This window comes from Rutilus rutilus (assembly GCF_951802725.1).
Source record: "Rutilus rutilus genome assembly, chromosome: 21".
Lineage (NCBI taxonomy): Eukaryota > Metazoa > Chordata > Actinopteri > Cypriniformes > Leuciscidae > Rutilus > Rutilus rutilus.
The window spans coordinates 21097576-21123232 of NC_140226.1; the positions used below are offsets into that span (position 1 = coordinate 21097576).

At 38.1% G+C, this 25657-nt stretch overlaps 1 protein-coding gene across 3 annotated transcripts in view; it reads left to right on the top strand.

Moving 5' to 3' along the window:
• Nucleotides 1-25657, top strand: part of grid1a (glutamate receptor, ionotropic, delta 1a) — a 293828-nt gene that overhangs the window by 183895 nt on the left and 84276 nt on the right. For all 3 annotated transcript variants that reach the window (XM_084393494.1, XM_084393495.1, XM_084393493.1), the window contains exon 4: nt 7109-7314. In XM_084393494.1, the coding sequence (XP_084249620.1) occupies nt 7109-7314 (206 nt within the window). The remainder of the gene's footprint in view (nt 1-7108; nt 7315-25657) is intronic.

The window sequence follows — 25657 nt, forward strand, 5'->3', positions numbered from 1 at the left end:
CGTCTGTAAACGCTTGCATTGCCAGGGCATCAACTAACGCATTTGTATTACATTTCAAAGAGTTCTGTTATCAGCTCCACAGTAGAAAATGAAACCATATCCGTACCGGATAGACCGGATCAGCACGGAATGGAACAGTTAAGCAATGAGAACGGTAATGCCTGAAGGTGGAGATTTTTATAGTGGGACTGTCAGTTTCTTGGCAACTGATTCTCTCTTGAGCTGTATTTACAGTATTTTTGTGTATGTCCAGCCTCAATAAAGTGATTCTATTAAAACGTCTTAATGTTGAGATCTTTTTGTGTTATGTAATTTATTAACAACACTAAGCTGGCCCATAGACCTGCGAAAGTTGGTTTTGCAAGCGAGTTCTCAGTTTAATTGATGTTTTGGATTTAGCTGAGCAGTCCCAGAGTTTACGAGTGTCCCTTTTTTAAGCGTGCCGCTGAGTAATGTGTCCTTTTGCTTTATTCACTAGTGTAGAATGGATAGCATCTTTCATCACCGCACCACCTGTTCTGAGAAGTGATTTCTTTTGCTCTCTTTCTTGCACACACACAAATTGTTGTGATGATGATGATGATGTCTGATGATGACTTTTGCCTAAGAGTTTTAATAGTTGACAGTTTTAAAAATTGATATGTTATTAGTACTATTGAATATTATTGTAATTAATAATTATAATTTTGTCATTTCACCCGAAAGTCAATGGCCCGGTTTCACAGACAGGGCTTAGACTAAGCCAGGATTAGACCATAGATCAATTAGGACATTTAAGTAATTTTTATAAACATGCTTAGAAAAAAAACATTACCGATGTGCATCTTAAAACTAAAAAGGCACTGATATATTTTTAAGATCAGTCAGTGCAAGTTTATTTCAGTGGAAACAGCTCAGACTTACATTTTAGTCTAGGACTAGTCTTAAGCCCTGTCTGTGAAACCAGGGGAATATTTGTTATATTTAGTCAGATTTTAGGTCATTTTATTTTTATTTTGTGTCTCTGAAAAGCAGTGATCTGTGACACTCTATTGTGTTGAATATCAAATGTTTTGGGTCTATTTATTTAATAAGGCATTTTGTGGACACATTAATGTTTTTAGATTTGTGGAGTCAAAAATATTGTTATTTAATTTAAGTTTTTTTTTTTTAAGTGAAAAGGTAAGATGAGGCCGTAAGTTGGCCTAGAGGGACCCGAGTGACAAGTTGTTGCTAGTGTTATTATTATAATTTTTTTAATACTTCATATAATTCATTGGGTTGTTATTCAAAATTTCCAAGAGCTAGATCCATTTCAGACATTTTATTTACTTATTATAAAAACTATTGCCTAATTGAGTGAAATCATTCCATTTCGATTCATAGTGTTGCTATTATAACATATCTTTATCTAAAAAATATGGGCAAATAAATATGAGTATATTCATAGGCCATGGCTGCATCCGAAATCTCATACTTCCATACTATATAGATGGCGAAAAACTGTATGTGACAAAAGTATGTCTGAATTCACAGTACTCATAAAAGAGTAGGCAAAAATTATTCATCTCCACACACACACACACACACACACTATATCACTCTTATTCAAAATAAGTACCTACTCAAGAGAGTATGTGATTTTGGACGCAGCCCCTGTGTATGTCACGGTTACATTATAGGTTCTTCGTGTTTTAGTTTGGCTTTCTAGGGACACTGATTATGTTATGCACCTGTTTCGAGTTCCGTTGATTAGCCTCCTCGTGTTTTTAAGCCCTTATTTCCCTTGGTTCTGTTTTCAGTATCGTTTGTGTTATACATGGCTGTGTATCTTTACTCCTTGTTATTCTCCTTCATGTTTCCTAGTTGGATTTTGACTGAAGACTTTATTTGTTGTACTCCATTTGTCGTGCGCTCAGTGCAACCACCCTCACTTTTTGTGTCAGTTGTTTTTGTATTGTTTTGTTTGGATGCTTTTTTAAATTATTAAACCTGTTTTTAATTCACCACAGTAAGATTTTAAAAGCATATGTTTTGTATTTTTGCCATTTATTTGTAATGTTCTGGATGCGCTCTTGTGGTCTTCTGGTGGTTAATGCTGAAGTCTCTCTCTTATGTTAGAACATTGGGGTAATAATGGAGTTTGTGTCATTGTGTCCTGCTTTTGAACAAGAGGACGATGACCCTTTTTTAATTGGCTCCCTGTTCAAGACATGGAGAACCCATCTTTAAGTGAGATAGAGAGGAAGAGAGAAACACAGAAGCTTTGTTTTACATTCTGGGTACGTCTCTTGGCAGTTCATATCGCAGACAGTTAAATGAGCAACTGTGTCCAGGACTGTAGATTCTGCAACGCTGTCACGTGGACTCAATCAACAGTGTGTCAACCAAACCCTCTCTCATTTATTAGGACATAAGTATTCCAAGTTTTTCTAGGAAATGTGCTCCCCATGGCCTTCATGAGTAATACTCACACCCCAGCCCCCAGATCGCTGTACAACAGGCCAGTGGATTGAGACACAAACAGAATCATGAAAAGAAACTATAGATGAAATGATTTTACCATCTCCTAGCAACTGTCTAGATGCCTTTGTAGAGGATCAAATGATGAGGTTTCATAACTCCTAACCCTATGCAGAACCAATTAAAAAAACTCTTTTGAAAGGTTGTGGTCGATGACCTTTAATGCAAAGATCAAGCATCCTGCAGTCCATTCTTCACATCTTGTGAAGATGCATTTATAAAAAACGGAGCTAATGTATGGTTATAATGAAATGCTGAAGCAATATAGGTCTAGTACAGTCTTTGTTTTTGTGATTTTAAGTCCTCTGCTATTTAAATTAATGATCTCATTCCTTAGTAATATTTTTCTGAATATATCGTGATAGAGCCTCACATTTATTTAGCTTAGCAAGATATTGCTTATATCAGACTGCAGTTCTTGTAGATGGGTTTTATTCAAGATCTTGCTGATTACATCATGATATGGCTGTACACTGTAAAAAATAAATCCGTAAAATAGAAAAAGTACTGGCAGCTTATTACCCAGACATTATCCAGTAATTTTACGGACATTTCCGTTAAACACAACGCGATGAAGTTCAAAGTTCAAAATACAGGTAAAACACCTGTAAAAAATAAATACGGAAAATTTCGTATATTCAGTACAGTACATTGTGGCCTGTTTTTACGGATTTTTTTGAGAGTGTAGATTTGTTACACAACATCATGCTGTTTTACTTAAGATGCAGCTCTAAATCCAAGAACAAGCCTTGTATTGTTATTTATTGTTTTTCAACCCAATAATTTCATTACAAATGAAGGAACAGGGGAACATCAAACTGTTGATTGTTAGAGCTCCATTGATTCCCTGCACACCTCCTTCCCCCGTGTCTCACCCAGTGAGTCGGCAGCTTGTATATGCCTTTAGATATATAATTACACTCTTCAAGCGAATCCAATTTGTTTCTCAAAAGACTTCTCTCAGCTCTCTCTTTCTACACAACATTTTGATATATATTTCTGCGACCGTATCCTCAAGAGACTGAATTTTCTTTTCAGTTTGTAGCTACAGCTGTGATAATTGAATTACAATGGTATTCTGAAACTAATCTCTGCAAGAGTTTGGAGAAATTGAGCTATTGTGTCTGGTGTGTTTGCTGGTGGAGATTAATTAAATATGTTCAGTGTATCCAAATACAAAATATTAAAATTCAGTTCATCCTGATGTATAGTATTAGCTAAAGTTAATTCATCAGCTTATAGCCGTGTGAAGTGACATTTACCATTACCTGGACTTGCGTTCTCCACCGCGCTCTGTTAATGTAGCAAGCATGCTTTAGTCTTGCTCTTAAACTGTCAGATTTATTTCTAACTCTTCTACAGAAATAATAGCTGCTGGAAATTATTGTGAATACTCTTTGCTCACCGAAAGCCTACGGAAGCACTGCTAATGCCACTTAATCTAGTGCTACTCGATCACCTGTAGGGTAAAATGACCTGTTATCATGGAGCTGCTCAAGAAGTCCTCACAGTTTCCTTCAACTTTCTCTTACTTGTTTCTTTGTTAAATTAAATTTGTTATAGCACTAACACATGCTTCATAACACTTTGTCTCTGTTGGCTGAGGAAATATTAATTCATCCATTCACTAATTCATTTTCTAAATGTTAATGGTCTTGAGTCATGGAAGAAAATGTGGTGTTCCCTTTCAGTCGCTCACGTTCGACGTAGTCGCTTCACCACTTGTCTTTCTATTGCGGTGTTAAGACGATTTTGACTCTTTGCCTGGCATGACTACGATTCTGGATTTTCCAATAAAATTTGCAAAAAGATGCAAATCTCGCACGCCAATGTGCATTGGCTCGTTTTATCAATATTCGAAGATGACAGGCTCCCTAAGCGTGATCCCAATCAGTCGACACGCCGACTACGTCTCCGTTCCCTCCTTCAGGGAACGAGGGTTACATACGTAACCAGGGTTCGAATTACAAAGTGGCTTTCGGGGGAGCCCTATTTTCCGATCCTCCCTGACTGATTTTAACGCTTTTGGTGCATGTTCGGGCATTTAAAACAATAGTTTTACAGTAAACAGTACAGAACGTACTTGGTTACTTACGTAACCTCGGTTCCCTTACCTCGGAGATAAGGGAACGAGTACTGCGTTGCCTTGCCGTGCTATTTCTCTCACGTCAGGTGTTTTCGCTTCAGTCGATTAGATCTGTCATATGGCGAGTTTTCTCTGTATTTATACTCTTCTATTTGGCGCGCAGAGTCTGGCAGGTCGCCAAGCGCTCCTATTGGATCGCGTGCTTCTGCTTTCTCGCCATTGGTTTGTGCAGTTGCCTCAGCACAGCCCATCAGCGCGCTCGCGCGAGCTCTGATGCTCTCGCCTGTGCTGCTGCAATACGTTTTAAAATAAAGGCTTCAATATTCTCGAGAAAAGGAGTTTTCCCTTGTACAGAATGTACAAAAAATGTACAGAAAATCAAAATCTATATGCGACACAAAAAAATGGACAGTGTTTTAGAGCTCCCCCTAAATGTCTCAAAGTAGGCTTTCAGGGGAGCCCAGGTCCTTTTCAGGGGAGCCGAGCTCCCCTTAGCTCCCCCGTAATTCGAACCCTGTACGTAACCGAGACGTTCTTTTATTATAAATTGTATATAATGCTAGTAGTTATATCATAATATACAAATTTAAAACATTATTATACTTATAAAAGTATTGTTATTGCTAGTTTTATTATTATTATTATACATATATTATAGTATGTATATTGTTTACATGTTTTCATTGTCCTTTTTGCATGTATTTAAATGCTAATATACATCAAGATGACCTGCAGGCATTTGGAATGAGACTAATAACAATTTAAATGCAATAAATAAATAAATAAATAATACTAGCTTACTAAGATTATTGCCAGTTATGCTGAAAGGGTTTTCATTAGTGTATTTAGTCCAGCTTTTTTGCTCAAGTGCTCAAATGATTAGAATTTCTTCTTGGTTATTGTTCTGAGAGCACATGAGGCTGGTGTGGGGCGTGTAGTCTGTTTTGAAGGGAGTGCTTTGATGGTAAGTTGTCATGGAAACAGCTTGTAGTATACCACAGTTCACAAAGGGGGAGTTATGATCAAGTATACCAAGTACAAAATAATATGATGTTTGATCATTCTTGATGTCTGATTAGCTTTCCTGTGTTACAATATAACCCTGAAAGCTGGACTGTGTGGTTGTCTGAATAAATGTAAAGATAGACTTGATGTCGGACATGGAGGAAAGGACAGGACAGGCAATATCAATTTATAAGTTTGATAATATCTGATGATATGTTTGATAATTATTATTAACAAACAAAAAATTGTCATACAACGCAGATATGTGACAGGAAATTAAAAAAGATTAAATAAGAGAAACAGAAAAGGAAACTGTGAGATATATATCAGTCATTCTTTTTACTTAACCATGTGTCAGAATTTCAAAAACAATAGTTGTCAAACCAAAAAATGTTTTACAGCTCTGTTGGGCAGCAGGAAAAATCATATAACTTGTTGATAATTAGGATTGCAAAATAAGCTACTTAGCTACTTTAAAAATAAAATAAAAGCCCGTAAATATCAACTTTTAAGACAGAAGAGAAAAATATCTTTTGAAATATATTTTTGTTGTTGATGCCCAACACATCCAAACAAACTACAGTATTTTGCCACAAATTGACTTGGTATGCTAGTAAATTTAGACAGATGTCAACAGCAAAGGTTGTGTGACATGCCCTCATCCTTAAAAAATGTGAACAAACTAACACAGGATAAAAGAAAATATAACCCAGAATATTATAAATATGGATTCGCTAATCAGTTGTACTCCTGTTGTTGTTGTTGTTGTTTGGGCATTTAGGAAATCTTAAATTTTCATTGTCAGCCTTTGTCAAGTAGGTAATGGTAATATCAATACATCTCCATTTTTTTAAAGAAATTTGTGTTTATTTTATTTTATTTTTATGATAATTTTGGTCTGGTCTGGCCACTGCTAAAATCGTATATTTTAAAAACTAGCTTATACAAAAAGTCGGTTTCAGATTTGTTTGCAGGGGAGACAAAGCTGCTGTCAGCACCCTGAAATCTAAAGATGGGCTAAACATTTTCTGCTCCTCTGTTTTGCTTCCTTACTTTGACAGGTTCTTGAAGGTATTCTGTTTCTTCTGCTTTGTTTTTTTTTTGTTTTTTCAAGCAGTGAATAAAAGACGAAAGGGAAGGTGTAGAAGATGCAGACAAGTTAAGCTCGTCACAACATTTTGACTGCCTCAGTGTCATGCTATGAAAATTTAATTACAGCTCGAAGTGAAGACCATAAATGTGCACAGTTAGGTTGAAGTATTCGTGCATTTTTATGACTGGTCTATATAGCTCTAATTAGACCTCATTTTCTAGACCTTCATTCTCACATTTTGACCCTTTTAGAAGACGGTTCTAGTGTCCTTTCTGCGAGTAGATGGTTCGAAAGCTCAATGATGGACGATTAAGCCATCAGAAAGCCACTTCACTAGACTGAGCACAACGTGACATGACATCCGTGATGCCGTGGTTTTTAACCACCGTCTTTTGCTTTTTCTCATGCTCTGCCTGTTTCAGATGTGCGGGGGATGCGTGGATTCCTGGACCAGGCGTCTCGGATGGGTTTGGATGTGTCTCTACAGCAGGTTGACCGGAATGTGACAAAGGTCTTTTCTACCCTGTTCAGCACGATGAGGATGGAGGAGCTGAACCGTTACCGGGACACGCTCAGACGTGCCATCCTGCTGCTCAGTCCTCGCACTGCCCAGGTCTTCATACACCAGGTAGGAGCCATTGTGAAAGCAGTTCGGAAGTGATACGCATATAGGAGGGAAGATGCAATGATGCTGTTATGCAGCAATGTCTATATATTTGAAATAGTATAATATGTATTAGGCTATAGAATATATACATCATAATATATATAAATTGTACACACAATACAATATACATATATTAATAATAATGTAATATTATATTAAAGGGGTGGTATAATGCCCTTTCCACAAGATGTAAAATAAGTCTTTGATATCCCCAGAGTGTGTATGTGAAGTCTTAGCTCAAAATTATATTATATATAATATTTTTATATAGCATGCTAATATTGTCAATTTTTGAGGGTGAGCAAAAACGCATCATTTTGTGTCTGTCCCTTTAAATGCAAATGAGCTGCTGCTCCCCTCACAGAGGGCGGAGCTTCAACAGCATGCACTCACACAGACATGCACTGAACATTTCTACAACTTTTAGCCTTTAAAGTCCCTGTAAAGGCAATTCTAAAAAAAAATTCTAAACACATTATAAATGTTAGAAATGTATTACTAAAACATATTACAAAGACTGTGAACTGTGAAGTACTGAATTGTCGAGTTAGACCGTTAAACAGTTTTTCACCATTGCTGTGTTCCGGATTTTTTGGGCGGGGCTAAAGCGGGGGCTCGATGACGCACTGGAGCCCCTGAGCTCCTGGACACGCCCCTACTTGATGACACACTGGAGCCCCTGACGCTGCTCCTCCCATAGATATCATATATAAACGCTAGATGTCTTATGGCGCAGTCACTTCCGGCATCATCGTTCGGCCATCTTGTCACAGTGCTCTGTGCATTAAGGTGAATGATCAGCACGCACACAAATCCTCTTATCTCGCTGAAATCTTGACGGATTTACAAACGGTTTGGTTTCTTACAAACGTTATTAACGTGGCTATAATTCCGAATGCTTGAAAATGTATGTTATAATTTTTCATATGTATGCAGTGTATGTATGCAGTGTCATAACTACATCTCTGACGTTTATAACAAACCAAACCGTTTGAAAATCGGTAGAAAAATGAGCAAGTTATGGTTATTTAAAAGTACATGCACCATTGAAGTAGTGAGCGAGTACACTGTCGCAAGATGGCCGCCACGTGCGGACGTCGACCTCCATTGGCCAGCAGTGCGCACGAGACATCTAGCCTTTATATATGATATCTATGGCTCCTCCCCTGACAATATAGCACATTCATTCACATCAGTTTGCCGATTGCGAGTTACTGTCAGTACTATTAGTTACTACAGCCTACAGTTTGCTTGCTAGCTATGCCTTCGTCACGGAAATGAGTACTACCTGGATGCGATCATGTACAAAACAGATCGGTGTCCTTATTTAAATTTACGAAAAACGATCACATCAAGAAGAGGTGGATTAATTTTGTGAAGAGCCACCTTGATGGACAGCTGAGGATCACCGCCAAAACCCGCCTCTGTAGTGATCATTTTACACGGGATAGTTTTATAAACTTTCGTCGGAGACAACTGGGATTCACAGATAATCCGCTGTTACTGGTGAATGGGGCCGAACCGATTATCTCCCGCCTCGGCCTTCATCCTCCCGTCGCGCCGACAACTGGTGCCATCGTCGGCAGTGCGAGCCCACCAATGAGTGTAAGTTGCCTTGTGTGCTTATGTTATAATTATAGTAGGTAACGTTAGTCCAGGCTCGAACATGGCTTTGTAAAACCTAGGAGCATCCATTCCTGCTGTAGCGGTGACAGTTGAGTGTGGCGACGGCAGCTTTCCCGCGAGTGGGCGTGGTTTCAGCGCAGCCAGCGGACACGCCCCCAGCGTTTGAGAGCAGAGACTACTGCTCATTTTTTCAAGATTTTTATAGCTTATTTTATGTACTTGCCGGCTTTTTTTATCATTCAAATTTGGCTGGGTGGCTAATAACACATGTTTCTGTGGTGTGACAAACTCAGAACACATACTTACTTTTGACTTTACAGGGACTTTAATGTTCAAATCGGATTCAGACAATGATGGAGAGACTCAAGAAGAAGTGGCAACATGTAGAATGCAACAGGACGTTTCTGAATGGTTAGTTGATGAATTTATGTAGCTTATGTGTAGTTATCTTCTAGTCATTGATTTGCATATTTTGTCTTGATAATCTATAAATCGTTATCCCGGGCGCAGGGTTTATGTAAATTTTAGAGTTGGTGATGTCACTAACCCTGAAAGAATGTAGTGTAGTCCCTACCAGCCGTTAGTTGTAGTCCTTAAAAAGTGAATTCTTTGAAAGCAAATGTCTCCCTTTGCTTTGAACTTTGAGCATTGTAACTTTGCAAATGTTGTTTATGCTCAAACAGCAACATTACACACTAACTAAAGTTAGAAAAGTGAAATCATAATCAACCACCCCTTTAATGTTCTATTATAATTAACCAGTAGAAGTCTGCAGACGTCTACAGAAAGTCCTGATTTAGATTAAGATTTAGTTTGAATAGGCTGTATGTGTTTGTGTGGTCTATGGCATTGTGTTGTTTGTTGTCCGCTAATAAGTCATTTTTGAAATAAGCTTTTGCTGGAGAGGCACATGGACTGTTGTGCCAAATGGGTTGGAAAATAACTAAAGTGGCTCATCCTGTGCATTGCATTCTGTTTAGCTGTAATCTCAGCAACATTATCTGAACACTTTACGATTGAAGGAGGAGAGAATCGTGTTTAAATTAGTGGGCGCTATTTGGGAATGCTGCGATTGCGATCACATATAGAAGTTGTTGGTTTGAATCCTGATATAGGGATGTGTGAGGGATTACTACTGAGTGCCAGGAGGCTGTTTATATCTAAATCCCGCACTCTGCTGTGGTCACTGCCGTAGGGCCCTCAAAAAAGAGACCTAACCAAATGACTCTTCCAGCTATTACAGTCACAGTTTACACTTTATTTCCATAGTCCACTTTAGATATAACTTTGCAACTACATGTCAACTACAGTAACTCTCATTAGAGTACTAGTAGAATAAGTTGACATGTACTTACAAAGATACTTGTAGTCAGTAGAATGATTATGATTTCACTTTTCTAACTTTAGTTAGTGTGTAATGTTGCTGTTTGAGCATAAACAACATCTGCAAAGTTACAATGCTCAAAGTTCAAAGCAAAGGGAGATATTTGCTTTTAAAGAAATTCATTTTTAAGGACTACAACAAACGGCTGGTAGGGACTACACAACATTCCTTCCGGGTTAGTGACATCACCAACCCTTGAATTTACATAAACCCCGCCCCCGGAACATGATTTATAGATTATCAAGACAGAATATGCTAATCAATGACTAGAAGATAAGTACACATAAGCTACACAAATTCATCAACTAACCATTCAGAAATGTCCTGTTGCTTCTACATGTTGCCACTTCTTCTTGAGTCTCTCCATCATTGTCTGACTCCGGTTTAAACATAAAAGGCTAAACGTTTTTGAAATGTTCAGTGCATGACTGTGTGAGGTAAAAGGACATGATCTCTTGAAGCTCTGCCCTTTGTGCCGCGAGCAGCAGCTCATTTGCATTTAAAGGAACAGACACAAAACAGGGCGTTTTTGCTCACCCTCAAAAAGTGACCATTTTAACATGCTATATAAAAATATCTGTGGGGCATTTTGAGCTTAAACTTCACATACACACTCTGGGGACATCAAAGACTTATTTTACATCTTGTGAAAAGGGCATTATACCACCCCTTTAAGGGAGCATCAAAATAAAGTGTTAGCAGATATTAAGCAGACAGTCTACTAATACTCTAATAAGAGTTAGTTGACATGTAGTTGCAAGTTACTTGTAGTTAGTAGAATGTCCCCTAAAGTGGACCCTTGAAATAAAGTGTTAACCAGTCTCAAATTTCTGGAGCCTTTACAGGACAACTTTGCCGATCCATATACACTTATTTATTTAAATTGTCTTAATGTAAATGTGATATGAGGGTTGAAAACTGCTCATTTTATCAGACAGCCACCTTGTGAAAGTGAGAATTGCATACATCCACATACATAAATACATAACAAATTTATATTTATGAAAAAGCGAGCACTCCAGTGTCCCTGAGAACATTTTTGAATATGTTCATTATTATAATTGCTGTATTATTATACATAATCTTTGATCAAACCATATTTTTGCAGCATATCTATTGCAGAATTTTAAATAAATATTATTTATTCATAATTTGAGCTGCTTGCGAATCATAAAGTGCAGTGCTGATTAATTTTACACCTCTCACAAATCCTTGCTTTCCAGCTCAGCTAATTAGAAATGTGTTCTGAGAGTGTCTTTTCTGAACATTTGTGTATTTGGGTTTGGGTTTGCAATGCATAGCTATACTTTGGGAACAGAATTATACCCCGAAGTTCAATAAAACTGATCAAAATCTCGCTTAGGGACATCTGAGTATATCTGTGTGTGTTATTAGATCAAATAGTATTACATTATTTAAAATGAAACATTCTGTTTAGTAAAAAGCAAGTTGTCTTAAAGTGCGCATAAAGTTATGTAGTAGTTCCACTACCGTTCAAAAGTTTGGGGCCATTAAGATTTTTTTTTTTTTTTTTTTTTAAGAAATAAAAAAATCTAGTCAGCAAGGATGCATTAAATTGATCAAAACTGACATTAAAGACTTTTACATTTGTTACAAAACTTACTAAAGGATCATGTAACACTGAAGACTGGAGTAATGATGCTGAAAATTCAGCTTCGCCATCACAGTAATAAATTACATTTTAAAACATACTAAAATATTTCACAATATTACAGTTTCTACTGTATTAGATATATGAATACAGCCTTGGTGTGCATAAGAAACTTCTTTCCAAAACATATCTTACCAACCCCAAACTTATAAACAGTAGTGTATAAGAAGATTTATATGAATACAATAGCAATAGCATTGTGGTCATCGCAATTTGAAAGTATCTTAAATCATCAGCTAAATCAGGTTTTGCTTTAAATCTACTGATATCAACAGGTTTGTGTGAGGGTTAATGTTGTGTTGGTGGAACCAACATGTGTGTGCTGAGATTGAACCTGGGGCCAGTTAGAACTACATTGGTTCTTCCACTGGTTAGCAGTGTGACAGCTGAGAGATAGAGTTCTTTAAAGCAGAAAAACATCCTGGGAGTTCTCTGCAATAGTTTAAAAAGTCTAAATTGAACTCTGAGTAGTCGAGGGAATGAGTTTACCATGCCATCTTTCTCCTGCTCTAGCCCTGTGGGCAGTAATTCACTCTTATCTGAATAACCTTGTCTGTTTGAGGAAGTCTTTTATATGTGTGTATTTCCATGGTGATTTGCTGCTCTGAGACACGGTCAGATAAACAGCTGGGTTCAGAGAGCTGCTATCAGTGTTTTAGGGAGGTTCTCCATGCTCTGATTCTTCCATGGCTCTCTATGCGATTCACACAGCCATAACCACCGCTGTGCATTAGGCCGAGCGTGTCGGCCTGTCAGGACTTGCAGAGAGAGGTGGAAAATAGCCAAGGACACAAGGTACATCCATCAAGTACATATAGTCTGTCATTTAATATCTGTCCACTCGTGCATGTGGACACATAGTACTGAGCCCAAGCACAAACTATCCAAGAATGACCGGATAAAAAATATAGCAAGAGATGCATCTGATCTCCAAAAATCCATTCATTCCCGAGAGCCACAAGCTCATTAGCCAGATGACTCTGGCTCAATCTGAAGTCTCCCTGTTGTGGTAGACAGTGTAAGCTGCTAAATGGACGGTGAATCTGCACCTTATATGTTTTTAGATCTCCAAGTCTAACAAACACATTATTGTAGCATTCATTTTGTTTCTAGTAATTAAAAATGTTTTATTTACAACAATTACAACAGTTATTGTTTAAATAAGCTGCCTTGTTTTTTAGGGCGTTAGTAAAGCTTGGTGGAGGTTATCACTGTAATGAGCTGGTAACTAGATGAAAAATGCAGAAAAATATGTAGCTGTTTGAGAGTTTCATCCGAAACTAATGCTTCCAGTGGCCCCAAGGGGTCACGCACACGTCGGTCTTATATTTAATTTAAATCTAAACTGCATTATATACCTGCTTCATATGTTTTTGCCAAGGTGAGCACTTCAAGGTGAGTGCTGGCTGATTTTTAGCTTGTGTTGCTAATAAGCTCGTAGTGATTTTGACACCCTTGCATCGTTTCATAATGAGTTTTGCACAGAAAAACACTTGTCACATTTATTATAACTCATTTTGATAAGTCAACTGTTGTAGAGTTGTGTTGGGATGTCTGTCTTAATGAAATCATTATCTTTACTACCAGACATAAAGATAATTGTGGACAGCACAATTAGACACCTAGCATATCATTTTGTTCTCATTATGATATGAGTGCTTTACCCTCCCCTGTCTGCAACACATGAACAGATACACATACTGTGTACACCTACCCTCTTCATATCCGTCAAAAGCAGCCCTAATGAGACTTCATAGATAATTAGCCACATCCAGTTGTATTTTAAAGATTTAATTATTAAAACACCAATGAACACTCCCAACGTGCTGATTAAAAAAAGGAGGTTGGAGTAAGATCTGTTAAATGCTCACAGAATGCCAATGAGTCTCAGGCTCATCAATTGTTTTCGTCTCCAAGTCATTGTTTTTGTCAGGGGTATTAGGGGACTCCTGGGATGGGAGCTTTTGATTTTATTATTTTGTTTATCTAAACATGCAAATTCTTCTGCATCAGGTGGTAAGGAAGTCTCCGCGGAAATAATGTTCGCAAACTAAATTTCATACTTTGTTGATGCCATAATGAGGCCGGAAATAAAATCGCTTAAATGAAAGTAATATTCCCCTAAACTCATATTTTCATAATTTCTCTCCCAGTGTGTGTGGGTGTGTGTTTTATTAATGAAAACATACACAAACCAACAGTGAAATGAAATTTCAGCTCACAGTTTACTGGACCTTGACTAGATTCAGCATGGGTATTCAGGAAACCTAATGATATTTTTCATTGTTGATTTATTTTTATTTATTTTTTTCACTACAAGATGACATCTGTGGTGATTTAATTCTGCCTTCTGCTGCAACGCTATTCAAATACAAGAGTGCATCATTTCAGTTTCATAGACAAGGCTTTGCATAACATAGCTTGGCAGTTTGTTTATAAGCAGTGACATTTCCGAATTGTTTAAAATCAAGCAGGTAATATGTTTGTATCATATGAATCTATATTTTGCAGCTCTGCATGGTTTGATATTGCTAGTAGTGATTATAGCTGCCATGACAGTTCAGCCACCCATACCCTGAAATGTCCTTGTCCTGATGATTGCATCCATGTAAACCCTGACAGATGCCTTGTATATTCAGCTAAATGCTTTGGGATTTCACAGACAACACTGTAAATATTTGGTCTTTACTGTGACCTTTTCAAAGATGCTAGGACTAGGAATGGGAAACATAAGGAATTTAACAATTATAGTTCTGATTCAGATTTCACTTAACGTTTAGGTTAACGATTCCATTAACAATTCTTTTAGTGCTTGGTGCCAATTAAATGAATACATGTACTTAACAATTCAAATCCAAAATAAATGTACTAAACACAAACACTACTTTTTGGTAACATATTTTAGTTGTTTTTATTTAAAAGCTGAATTTATTACTACATAATTCTGTTTTCAGTGTGTCTTTAATTACACATTGTTATACGAACAAAAAAACAGTCAGGAAAAAGTGATGAATTGCTCCAACCAAACTTTTCACACAGCGAGTGCATCATATTACTTTTAGAACTCTTCTGCTGTTAATGCCAGTAGGACAGTTCGTTAGAGATTTATAGTACATGTTTTTTTAATTTTTAAAATCGTAAAAAAAATTATAGAATGAATTTTTTTGTGTGAAAACAGTCTACTAATAACAGTCATTTGATCAGTCTACACTGATCATGCTGTGTCTGTTGTTGCATATGACCTGTGCAGGCATCGCATTTGGAATATGTGTTTGTCCTGCGCACAATAGAGAAGGGTTACAGGCTGCAGTTCGATTCCGCCCACCTAAATGGGGTGGTGTGGACTGCAGTCGACCCAGTGCAGGGTTGGGTATTGGAACAGGAAGTAAACTCCCTATTGGTAAAGGAGGCCATAGAGCGTGTTCCTCCGCCGGACAGGGAGTCCGGGTTCTGCAGCCGCTACTTCATAGTTCCCAAGAAAGAATGGAGGGTTGCGCCAATTTTAGATCTAAGGCATTTTAATCGGTCTCTGAGGAGATTCAGGTTCAAGATGCTCATTATTCCCTTCATCGTGAGTCAGATCAAATCTGAGAATTGGTTTGTCATGATAGATCTAAGGGACGCATACTTTCACATGTCCATCCTTCCATCTCACAGGAAGTTCCTGAGGTTCGCTTTCGGGGGTGAAGCGTTCCAATATTGGGTTCTTCCGTTCGGCCTAGCAGAAATGCATGGATGCAGCTCTAGCTCCGCTGAGGCTTCAGGGTGTCAGGGTGCTAAATTATATTGACGACTGGCTTATTATGGCCCTGTCACAAGAGCTGGCAGTTCGGCATCTAGATGTCATCCTTGCCCACATCCAGAGCCTGGGATTGAGACTCAACATGTAGGCAGCGCGTTGGCACCAGCCCAGAGAACCAAGTTCCTGGGAATGGTGTGGGACTCGGTCACGATGCAGGCACAATTGTCTCCTGCACGGATCAAGTCCATCCTGGCCACGGTGACCAGTATAAAGCTAGGCCAAGCCATCACTGTAAAACATTTTCAGAGAGTGTTAGGGCTCATGGCAGCAGCGTCCAACGTCATTCCATTCGGCCTGCTGCACATGAGGGCCCTGAAATGGTGGTTGAAAACCAAGGGTTTTTCCCTGAGGGGGAACCCATTCCGCATGATCAGGGTTACGCGCAGATGTCTTCGTTTCCAATCTATGTGGAAAAAAGCTTGGTTTCTGTACCAAGGCCCCGTGCTGAGAGCGCCATGTCGCCGGAAAGCCGCTTCGGGCTGGGGCGCGGTCATGGATGGCAGGGCTCTGAGGACCTCAGGGGTCACCACGCAGACAATGTGTCGGTGGTCTCCTACTTGATTCATCAGGGGGTTCTGAGATTGCGCCCTCTATCCAGATTGGCGCATCAGATCCTCCCTCAATATTCACCCTTGACCAAACCTGTGGAAACTTTGGGCCTGGCCCCTGAGGGGGTTCAGTACCTAGAGGCTGGTCTCTTGGCTGGAGTGGTTGAGACCATACTTAGTTCCAGAGCTCCTTCCATGAGGAGATTGTACGGCTTTTTATCCTCCACCTCACGTGACGGCGGATGAAGAAAGACTTAATTTGCTCTGCCCTGTCAGAGCTCTCAAGATTTATGTCCAGAGGTCTTCTTCATGACGGAAGTCAGTGACTGGGTCGTTCAGGCTATCTCTATGGCCTATCAGGTGCGCAGCTTGCCTTCACCTTTGGCCGTGAGGGCTCATTAACCAGAGGCATGGCATCCTCTAGAGCCCTCCTTTCAGGGGCCCCGATCCAAGAACTGTGCGATGCAGCAGGATGGGCCACCCCTCATACTTTTATCAGATTCTATAGCCTGTACATTCCTTCTACGCCAGGCACTCTAGTGCTTTCGTCCTAAGTGTGCCTCTGGGCAGCTCCACACTGGGACAGGCAGGGCTCGTTGTGGCATAGTGGGTACTCGTTCCCCAAAGTGTCATAGTAGACGCAGTTCGAGTTCCCTCAAAAGGGAACTCTCGGGTTACAACTGTAACCCTTGTTCCCTGTGAAGGGAACGAGACACTGCGTCCCTCCGCCACACCTTCCCCTGCCTGGGAGCGACTTGCTTCATCGCAGAAGCTTGTGTGCCGGCGTCCCTTTGTAGCTTCCGTGTATGCCGTCACGTTACGTCATGACGCAGCACCAGTCAGGATTGGATTAGTTTCATTCATACTTCAGATGCGTTACTCTAAGGGCATTCCCCAAAGTGTCGTAAAAAAAAAAGATAGATTAATCGATTGAAAAAATAATTGTAAGTTCCAGCCCTGTCTGCTTTTGCTCCTCCACTTTATCAACACAGCATAAACCAGGAGCTGATACATCAATAGATTATGTATTTAGCTCACATACCCTGCAAACACACACACACACACACACACACACACTCACACTACCTGCATTCCAGAGCCTCTGACCCCCCACCGCAGCAACAAATTAAGCATGTCAGTGTGTTATCCATCACTGTCCGTATCCTCATTCATATTTGAAAAATACTCCTTTACTTTCTCACTGTTTCTCTACATCTTTTCTACCTCTACTTGACTTCTCGTCAAATCTGATGTAGGATATTCTTGATCCCTTTTTCTGACTGTCTTTTTTTTTTCTGTTTCTCCTTGCATTTTTTTAATCAATCCTCCACCTTGCCCTTGATTTCTCTCAAGCCCCAATAAGAACATCAAAGACAGAGTTCCTTGTCTATTCTCTGTTTCCTGTGGTTAGGTGATAGTTCTAAAGTGTGACTGTGAAACACCTGACCCGAAGGCTGCCTCACACACTCAAGAAGCTTTCAAAATCACTTTGAAAACTCTGCTGCTCTCAGCATCACCGCTAAAGCACTGACAGCTCTCTGGTGTGCTTAGCATTACTGTTAACCTATACGGATAGGGGTCTACTGAATGCTGCTCTGAACGTTCACACTGAATTTCTAGGCCTATTCAAGGTTTTACATGATGTCTGTGCACAGAATGCCTGAATGATTAAGGAAGGACGTGATTACGGTACAGATTTCCACTCTGTTGTGTCAGAAGCTCTTGTTAGAAGAATCTAAAGGGAACGTCTTTGATGTGGTGCACGAGTGAGTCAGCAAATCTTAAGGTGCTGAGTCACAGCTAGGTCAAGTTAAATCATAAACATGATGATAAGTCTTTAAAAGGCTCTCAACCTCTCAGGAAGCTGTTTCTGAACTCATAGAAGATGTCTTAGAATACACCTCTGAAGGCAATCACATACCCAATTAATCAAACGCCTGAGGACAGGGTTCACACTCTTCATTACAAAACTGTCTCATGTGACTGTTTTCATTCAAACTGTCAATCAACAGCACTGTAACCACTAACTAACTTACAGCCCGAGTTTGAATTGTTTTACACCTTTTTCTAAGTTGGAAAAATTGTTATGGAAAGTGGCAGGATGTTAGATTAAAATCAGCAAAGGTTACATCTGGCAGCTCGTCGACGTGATGGATGATTATTACTTATGTTAGTGCTTAACGTCAGGGGACATTTAAGAGCCCTTCAGAAATAAATTGTTTCCCGAGAATCCATTTCAGTAAATTACAATGAAACTCAGTGGAATCCTGTAATTTTTCTTTTTATTTAGAGGCATAATCTAAAAGTGTGAGCGCAATTTTTTTTTTTTACAAACTCTTAATAAATTGTTATTAATCAATTCAGTCATGAATATCATTTCATAGGATTGAATTTGCTACTAGCCATCAGTGTGTTTATTTATAGCCTGATTTAGCATGATGCTAGGGATTTAATACTGACTATTTCAGACATGCTAACCCTTACGAAAAAGAAGTTTATTCAAGTGTGCTATTAGTATACTTCTTTTAAACTAAAAAATAAGAAAGTATACTTTCAGTCTACTTTTTATATACTTCTCAGAAATATACTTTATGTACTTCTCAGAAATATACTTCAAATTCCACTTAAGTATACTTGACTTATACTGACAGAAAAGTCTAAGTATATTTGGCCTCTACTTGTTGATCGAGATATACTTAAAAGTATAATTAAGTATTCTAAGTATTCTTGGCTTGTACTTGTGTTTACTATTTTGATTGAGTAGCTTATTAAATACTTTTTTAAAAACATAATATTACACACTGTCGTATAAACTAACATGTTCAGCTTTATATAGTAGCAAACTTTCGGGTGGAATAGCTTATAGAGTAAATAAAATAAGCATGGAAAATAAGTTTATTCAAGTGTTCTATTAGTATACTTCTTTTCAACTAAAAAGAAGAAAGCATACTTTCAGTCTACATTTTATATACTTCTCAAAAATATACTTAATTACACTTAAGTGTACTTAGCCTATACTTGTACTCAATCTTTTGATCGAGATATACTTAAAAGTTTAATTATTCAAAGTATACTTGGCTTGTAGTTGTGTTAACTCTTTTGATCGAGTAGCCTATTAAATATACTTTTTTTTACATCGGTTTTCATATACAGTCTTATGAAACTTTGTTTGAAAATATTGATTAAAATATTGATATAAAACAGATATGTTTCTAATTCTGCGTATCTGAATTTTTGTGTAGGCTAGTCCACTGGTGTACATAGGAATTTACTTTTATTCAACTTTTCCCCACTATTGACTGAATTTTCCAGCTATCCATGTTTTCACTGGTATACGGTAGGGGGCGCTATGACACATCTTCTAGTACAGAATCTCCGGATCAAAACACAGGAGAAGAAGAAGCTGAAACAAGTGATAGAAGATTGCTCACTCAAATGTAAAATAATGTGATCATCACACAGCTTGTAAATCAAAACTGCTTAATGTTTCCAAATGAAGCATAACCCATTAAGAGAAAACGACTGAAGCTGTGGGGGTGTCGGACTCGATTTACTCCATCTGTGTTTGATCATCGTTCTGAATCTGATCAAGGCATAGTCTTTGACAAAAATTTGATTTTCTCAACTATTTTGTTTAAAATGTTGCCTTTCTTTATGAAACTTACCGACATTCAAGTGTTGATAAAAAAGAATGCATGAAGCTAATAAAAGGTTTTTAAAATTAAAGTAGAGTTAAAGGTATTTTTCAAGTATAAAAAATAACATTTGGACATAGTAGTATAGGCCTACTGCAAGTGCAAAAATTGTATATAAATAGTAAACTATAAGTATAATGTTAAGTTCACTTAAAGAAAACTTGTAGTATAAAACTACTAAACTAGCAGTTTAATGAGAGTACACTAAAAGAGCAAAAATAATATCTAAATGGTAAACTATAAGTATGATGTTAAGTTCACTTAAAGAAAACTTGTAGTATAAAACTACTAGTTTACTGAGAGTGTTACGAGGTCCGACAAAAGCTGCACCACCACAGCCAATTTTCGACCCGCACAATTCAACTAAACACACAGGGATTTAGTTCAATCATAGAGCACCTTAACCCCGCCATAAGATGCCCGGAGTCTCATCTCCCGCTTCATTAATTAAATAATATAGTAAGCCATCGAAACCAAGAATTATATTAAGAAAAGTATTTATTTATTACATAAGTAAAGGAGACAAAAAAAAAAGGAAAAGAAAATAAGCGGAATACCTCAGGAGGGGGAAAAGCCAAAATAATAAACCAAACTCAGTACTATCTACCGCATTACACCTCTTTCCTTCTCAAAACAAAGAATAAAATAAACAACACAGTCTTATCTCCCTGCTAACCTCAAAACAGGAGAAAACGGAGGAAAAACAACAAAAGGCGCCCACCTCCCTACATACCTCTCCTTTTGTACACAGGTGACTCAACAAGTTTTCACATTATAAATACAAACAAGGTTTCAAATGGCGTCGATGATACAAACAAGCTTAGAAGACGACTTAAAGTAAACCACGAAGCCGGGAGAGAGGAGAACTCGTGGAGGAGACATCCAAACACGCTTAAATCAAAGCCGCCATGCCACTTCTGACGTCATCGTAATGCCGTGCACCTGTACGCGCTCTAACAAGCGCCACTGGGAGTGGGAGAGAGAGAGAGAGAGAGAGAGAACCACAACAACAAAACCACATGCAAAAACACAACAGAAAAATAACATCATTCATCCAAAATCATTAAATTAAATAATGTAACAGAGAGTATACTTCAAAGTTGCTACAAGTATTAAAATAGTAAACTACTAGTATACTCATAAGTTCACTTGCAGTACAAATGAGAAACATAATTATGAACTAGTTGTGCACTTAAAGTTTACTACTGTTACACTTATAGTACACTTAAACATATACTTTTATATACTTCAAGTGGGCCAATTTAATCCCAAGCGGTATTACAATAGTACACTTACAAGTTTACTATTAGTACATATTGACATTAGTATACTTACTACATAAAGTATACTTAAAAATATACTTGAACATTACTCAAGTACACTTCATAAAATTAACTTTAAGTATACTTTTTTTTTCGTAAGGGTAAGCAGGCAGTATTATAACTGATTTACAGGTTGATTGTTTGTTAACTGTGGGGAACTACTACTTCATCTTGAAGTGTTTGCTTAGTGTTTGTCATTATAAAAATGAATTATGTTTTCTCAAAACTCATTGGGTCTCATTTCTTTGGTCTCATTTATAGATGTATGTATACAAATACTATATATTTGTGCATAACACTTTGTGTGCAAACAATCAGTTCTTGAAAAACATTGTGTTGGATACAGTAGAAATGAGCCTTAATAAAGAACTGATTGACTTTGACAAGGGCCTTATTGTTATGGCCAGGCTCATCGATGCATGAGGGCAGCGAAGGCTATCCCGTCTGGCCTAAGCCAACAGTCTACTGTGGCATAAGTCACACAAAATTTTAATGATGGTCATAGGAGAAATGTATCACAACACACAGTGAATCTCACTCTGCTATGTATGGGGCTGCGTAGCTGCAGACATGCCTGTGATGACCCCTGTCCACCATTGGAGCAGTGGAAGAAGGTTGCCTGCTCTGATGATTCTCGTTTTCTTTTGCATCACATAGATGACCATGTACGTGTGGGCTAGAGGTGTAATGGTTAAAATTACTCACGGTTTGATTTTTATCACGGTTTTAGGGTCACGGTTTCAGTATGGTTGGGTATGTGCTACAGTATATTCAGGGGAAAAAGGACTACTGTCAAATTAAAATAAAGAAAATAAGAACAAATAATAAAACTAAAAACAACAGCACAACTAAATACAATACAGCAAAAACACAAACAAAATAAACAGTGCTTTTCAGGTTTTTCAGGTATCTAACAGTAGTTCTCTGGAACAGAAATAATCAAATGTAAAACAACGTTGCTTATAATCTTTACTGTATAAATTAAATAAAGATTAATCATTATTAAAGTTATAAAAGCTAATCAGTCAAGAGGAGTGAGTGATTTCCTTATCTTTTGTACAGACAGACAGCAGAAAGGCTGCTGTCACTTTAAGACTAATGCACGTATCCAAAATTCTGTTACTGATACACATGTGTTGTCTTTCTCAGCTGTTTACGTTCACTTAAGACATAACCTACCATGTTTGCTAGGTCGGAAACTCGTCAAGATGGGCATGTTCACATAAGCTTTGTGTAAATTTGTCCCTTCAAGCACAAGACTTGAAAGATGCGGCTTTCCGTGTGCCCGCTTCGGATGAATGCACACACAAATCTTCTCACAGCGCGCGAGAGTTCTCTTTCGTGTCTTCTTGCACTTGAATGTTTAAATTGGCAAGGCTTAAATTTGTTTAAACACAGTAAGCAAAGTGTGCTGTTCAGGTCTCACCTGCGCTCCCACGCTATCAACAAAATGATGTCATTTTAGAACATACGACACTTGCATTGAGCAAAGTTTAGGGGAAGGCAGAATTTGTATCCATTGACAGAAACACACATTAGCCTTACTTTGTCTGTCTGTTTTGCATGTTATTTTCAACAAACCATATTATAGATGGTTATGCGTAGACAGATTTGAGACGGTGCAAGTGCGTGCGAGGTGGAGATCTCTTCTGAATCTTTTTAAGGAGACAAATGTGAGACTACCAGAGTCTCTAGCTAAGGAGAAAAGTCTGAGCATGGGTGTGATGTTGTTGAGATCTCTTCTAAAACTTTAAAGGAGACCATTGTGAGAGTGTTAGAGTTTTTGTCTCATGAGACAAGTGTGAGAAGCAGGAGACACACAAGCAAAAGTTTCCATTTGATGATAACCTAATTTTTGCCTAGTAGAAACATTTGAGATGTTATAGAGATCTCATTTTTGGTTTTTCTTTCCTCTGGGATGTTGTTTGGACACCAATGTTCTTCAAAATATATTATTTTGTGTTCCAAAGAATAAAAAGAAAGTCCAACAGGTTTGGAGAAACATGAAAGTGAGCAACAGCGTTTCATATCCCTTCAAGTACAAACACTTATGCAATTATTAGTAAATAAGACCCTTTGTTCTGGTTCATACAACACGGGTGTCACTGTGCAACTCGTACAATCAACAACCCTAGTGAAAAGCTGATCCATAAAAGCTGTCATTCCTCTTTAGTATAATTTTGCTCGATCGAGAGAGAGAGGGGGGCTTTTTAATTCACTCAATGAGAGCTGGCAGCACATTGTTGGTGCACTTCTGGTAAATCTCATTTGTGTCTCTGGTGTAGGATGGTTTGAAACCTCTAGACCTGTGGTCTGACATGAATTGATTAGACATGAGGGATGTGTATAATTTCCCAGACTGTCCTATTGCTCTATTCTTTGCCTCTTTCATTCTTCTGTATGTGTCTCTCTTTTGTACCACCATGGCTGAAGGAACACACTGACAGACATAATGGGAGCAATCAGAAAACTATTTTACACTGACCTCTAAACTTGACTATGTACTGTACACAAAGAAATAGAAAAACTTGTATTTCTCCTTTAATCTGCTTCTCAGAACAAAAATGATCTATTTTGTGAGATGTCAGCATTGATTTTCATTTGAATAATGGTAACAGCAGGATGATGTTTTCTGTGAAATCCAACAAACTATACATTCACAAAACTATCATGTAGATGTGTGTTTGATACGCTATACAAGTACACATATTTAGATATCTGTTCCTTTGCTTTAAGCAATATATAGATTTATATGTTAAGAGAGAGAGTGACATGATTAGTTTATGTCTAAAGTCATTACCACAGAGATTCAGCCACTAAGGTCTTGATGTGTTTCCGAGTGAGATGAGATATAGAATTCCTGTCAAGATCAGCTTCCCTGGAGCTGGAGAGCTAAGAGATCTGAAGTGCTTTGGGTATGTAAATGTGGCATTTTCCATCAAATGCTATTCTGGAAAAGAATCAGAATAAATATTTTACCAAGGATTTTAGACAAAGGCAGCTGTCAGATCAATATGTACATGAATTCATTCTGAAGCAAATTGCTGTAATTTGTAAGGTAACATTACTGTGTGCTTGCTTATGTGAAGTAGTGTTATACATTCTGCTTGCTAGCTGCTAGTTACTCAATTAAATCAATTTCATCCCAGTTCACTTTTGATTTTGATTTTATTTGTAAGATACAAGAACAAAAATATCATTTGCACAGGAAGAAAGGTTGTAATCAGACTGAATGCAAGAGCGGGTGAAGACAGGCATGAACATGAACATAGGATGAAGAAAGGTAGTGTTTATGGTGGGAAGGGAGTGGATTGACAGGACTAATTAATCTGCGGTGAACCTGAGGGTACTCTGGAGCAGAAACGAGGTGGAATAAAAAGCATCATTAGTGAAGAATTGTATTGGCACACGCTGAGGGCAGTGCAGAGAGAGGTACCTGTAACTGCAGACTGATAGCTAGGTCTAGCATGAGGGCAGGATGTGGGTCGTAGTCTCTGCTATTCCACAGCAAGCCATCCAAAACAAGCTTTGCCAAACAATGAGCGAGCTGCCACACAGAAGGCCCAGTCTACTGTAGACTATATAATGGGTGTGGCCTATGGCCTCTGTTCTTCAATTAATGCATAGTACATGCAGAAACGAAGGGTCTGAATCCTAAACAGGTAGTTCTGGAAGAGATGGGGAGCACAATCACAAAACGATTTACAAGTCACTGTAGAAGTGGATACACTGAAATATTTTCTCTTATTTAACACGATATGTCAGCATTTTTGGCCGTTTTTATCCAAAATGACATTAAAGCATTTCAAGGTACACATTTTTTTCAGTATGTTCGTTCCCTGGGAACTGAACCCATGACCATGGCATTGTTAGTGCCATCAGATGAGCAAGGACATCAGATGTAGAAACGTGTAGTAAACAGCCATCCTGGAGACCTTGCGAAAGACCTTGTTGTTTCTATAGAGAGTGAATATAAGAAAATCTTAGATATTTTGATGTGCTGTAGGTAAAAGAATGTGTCTTTTGCTGTGACTCAACAAAATATGTGGATTATAAATTACATCAAGGTCTTTGAAGCCTCAGGTTCACTGCTAAATTTCCATTTAGTTCTGGTAAAACTTTAGCTTTGTGTAAGTTTATAGGTGAAATGTATCAATTTATGAATGGCAAATGAAGACATGGTTTGCAGTGCAATTAAAATACTTGTCTGTGCTTTTTCCTCCATTCTATTACATCCCATTACTCTTATTCAGTA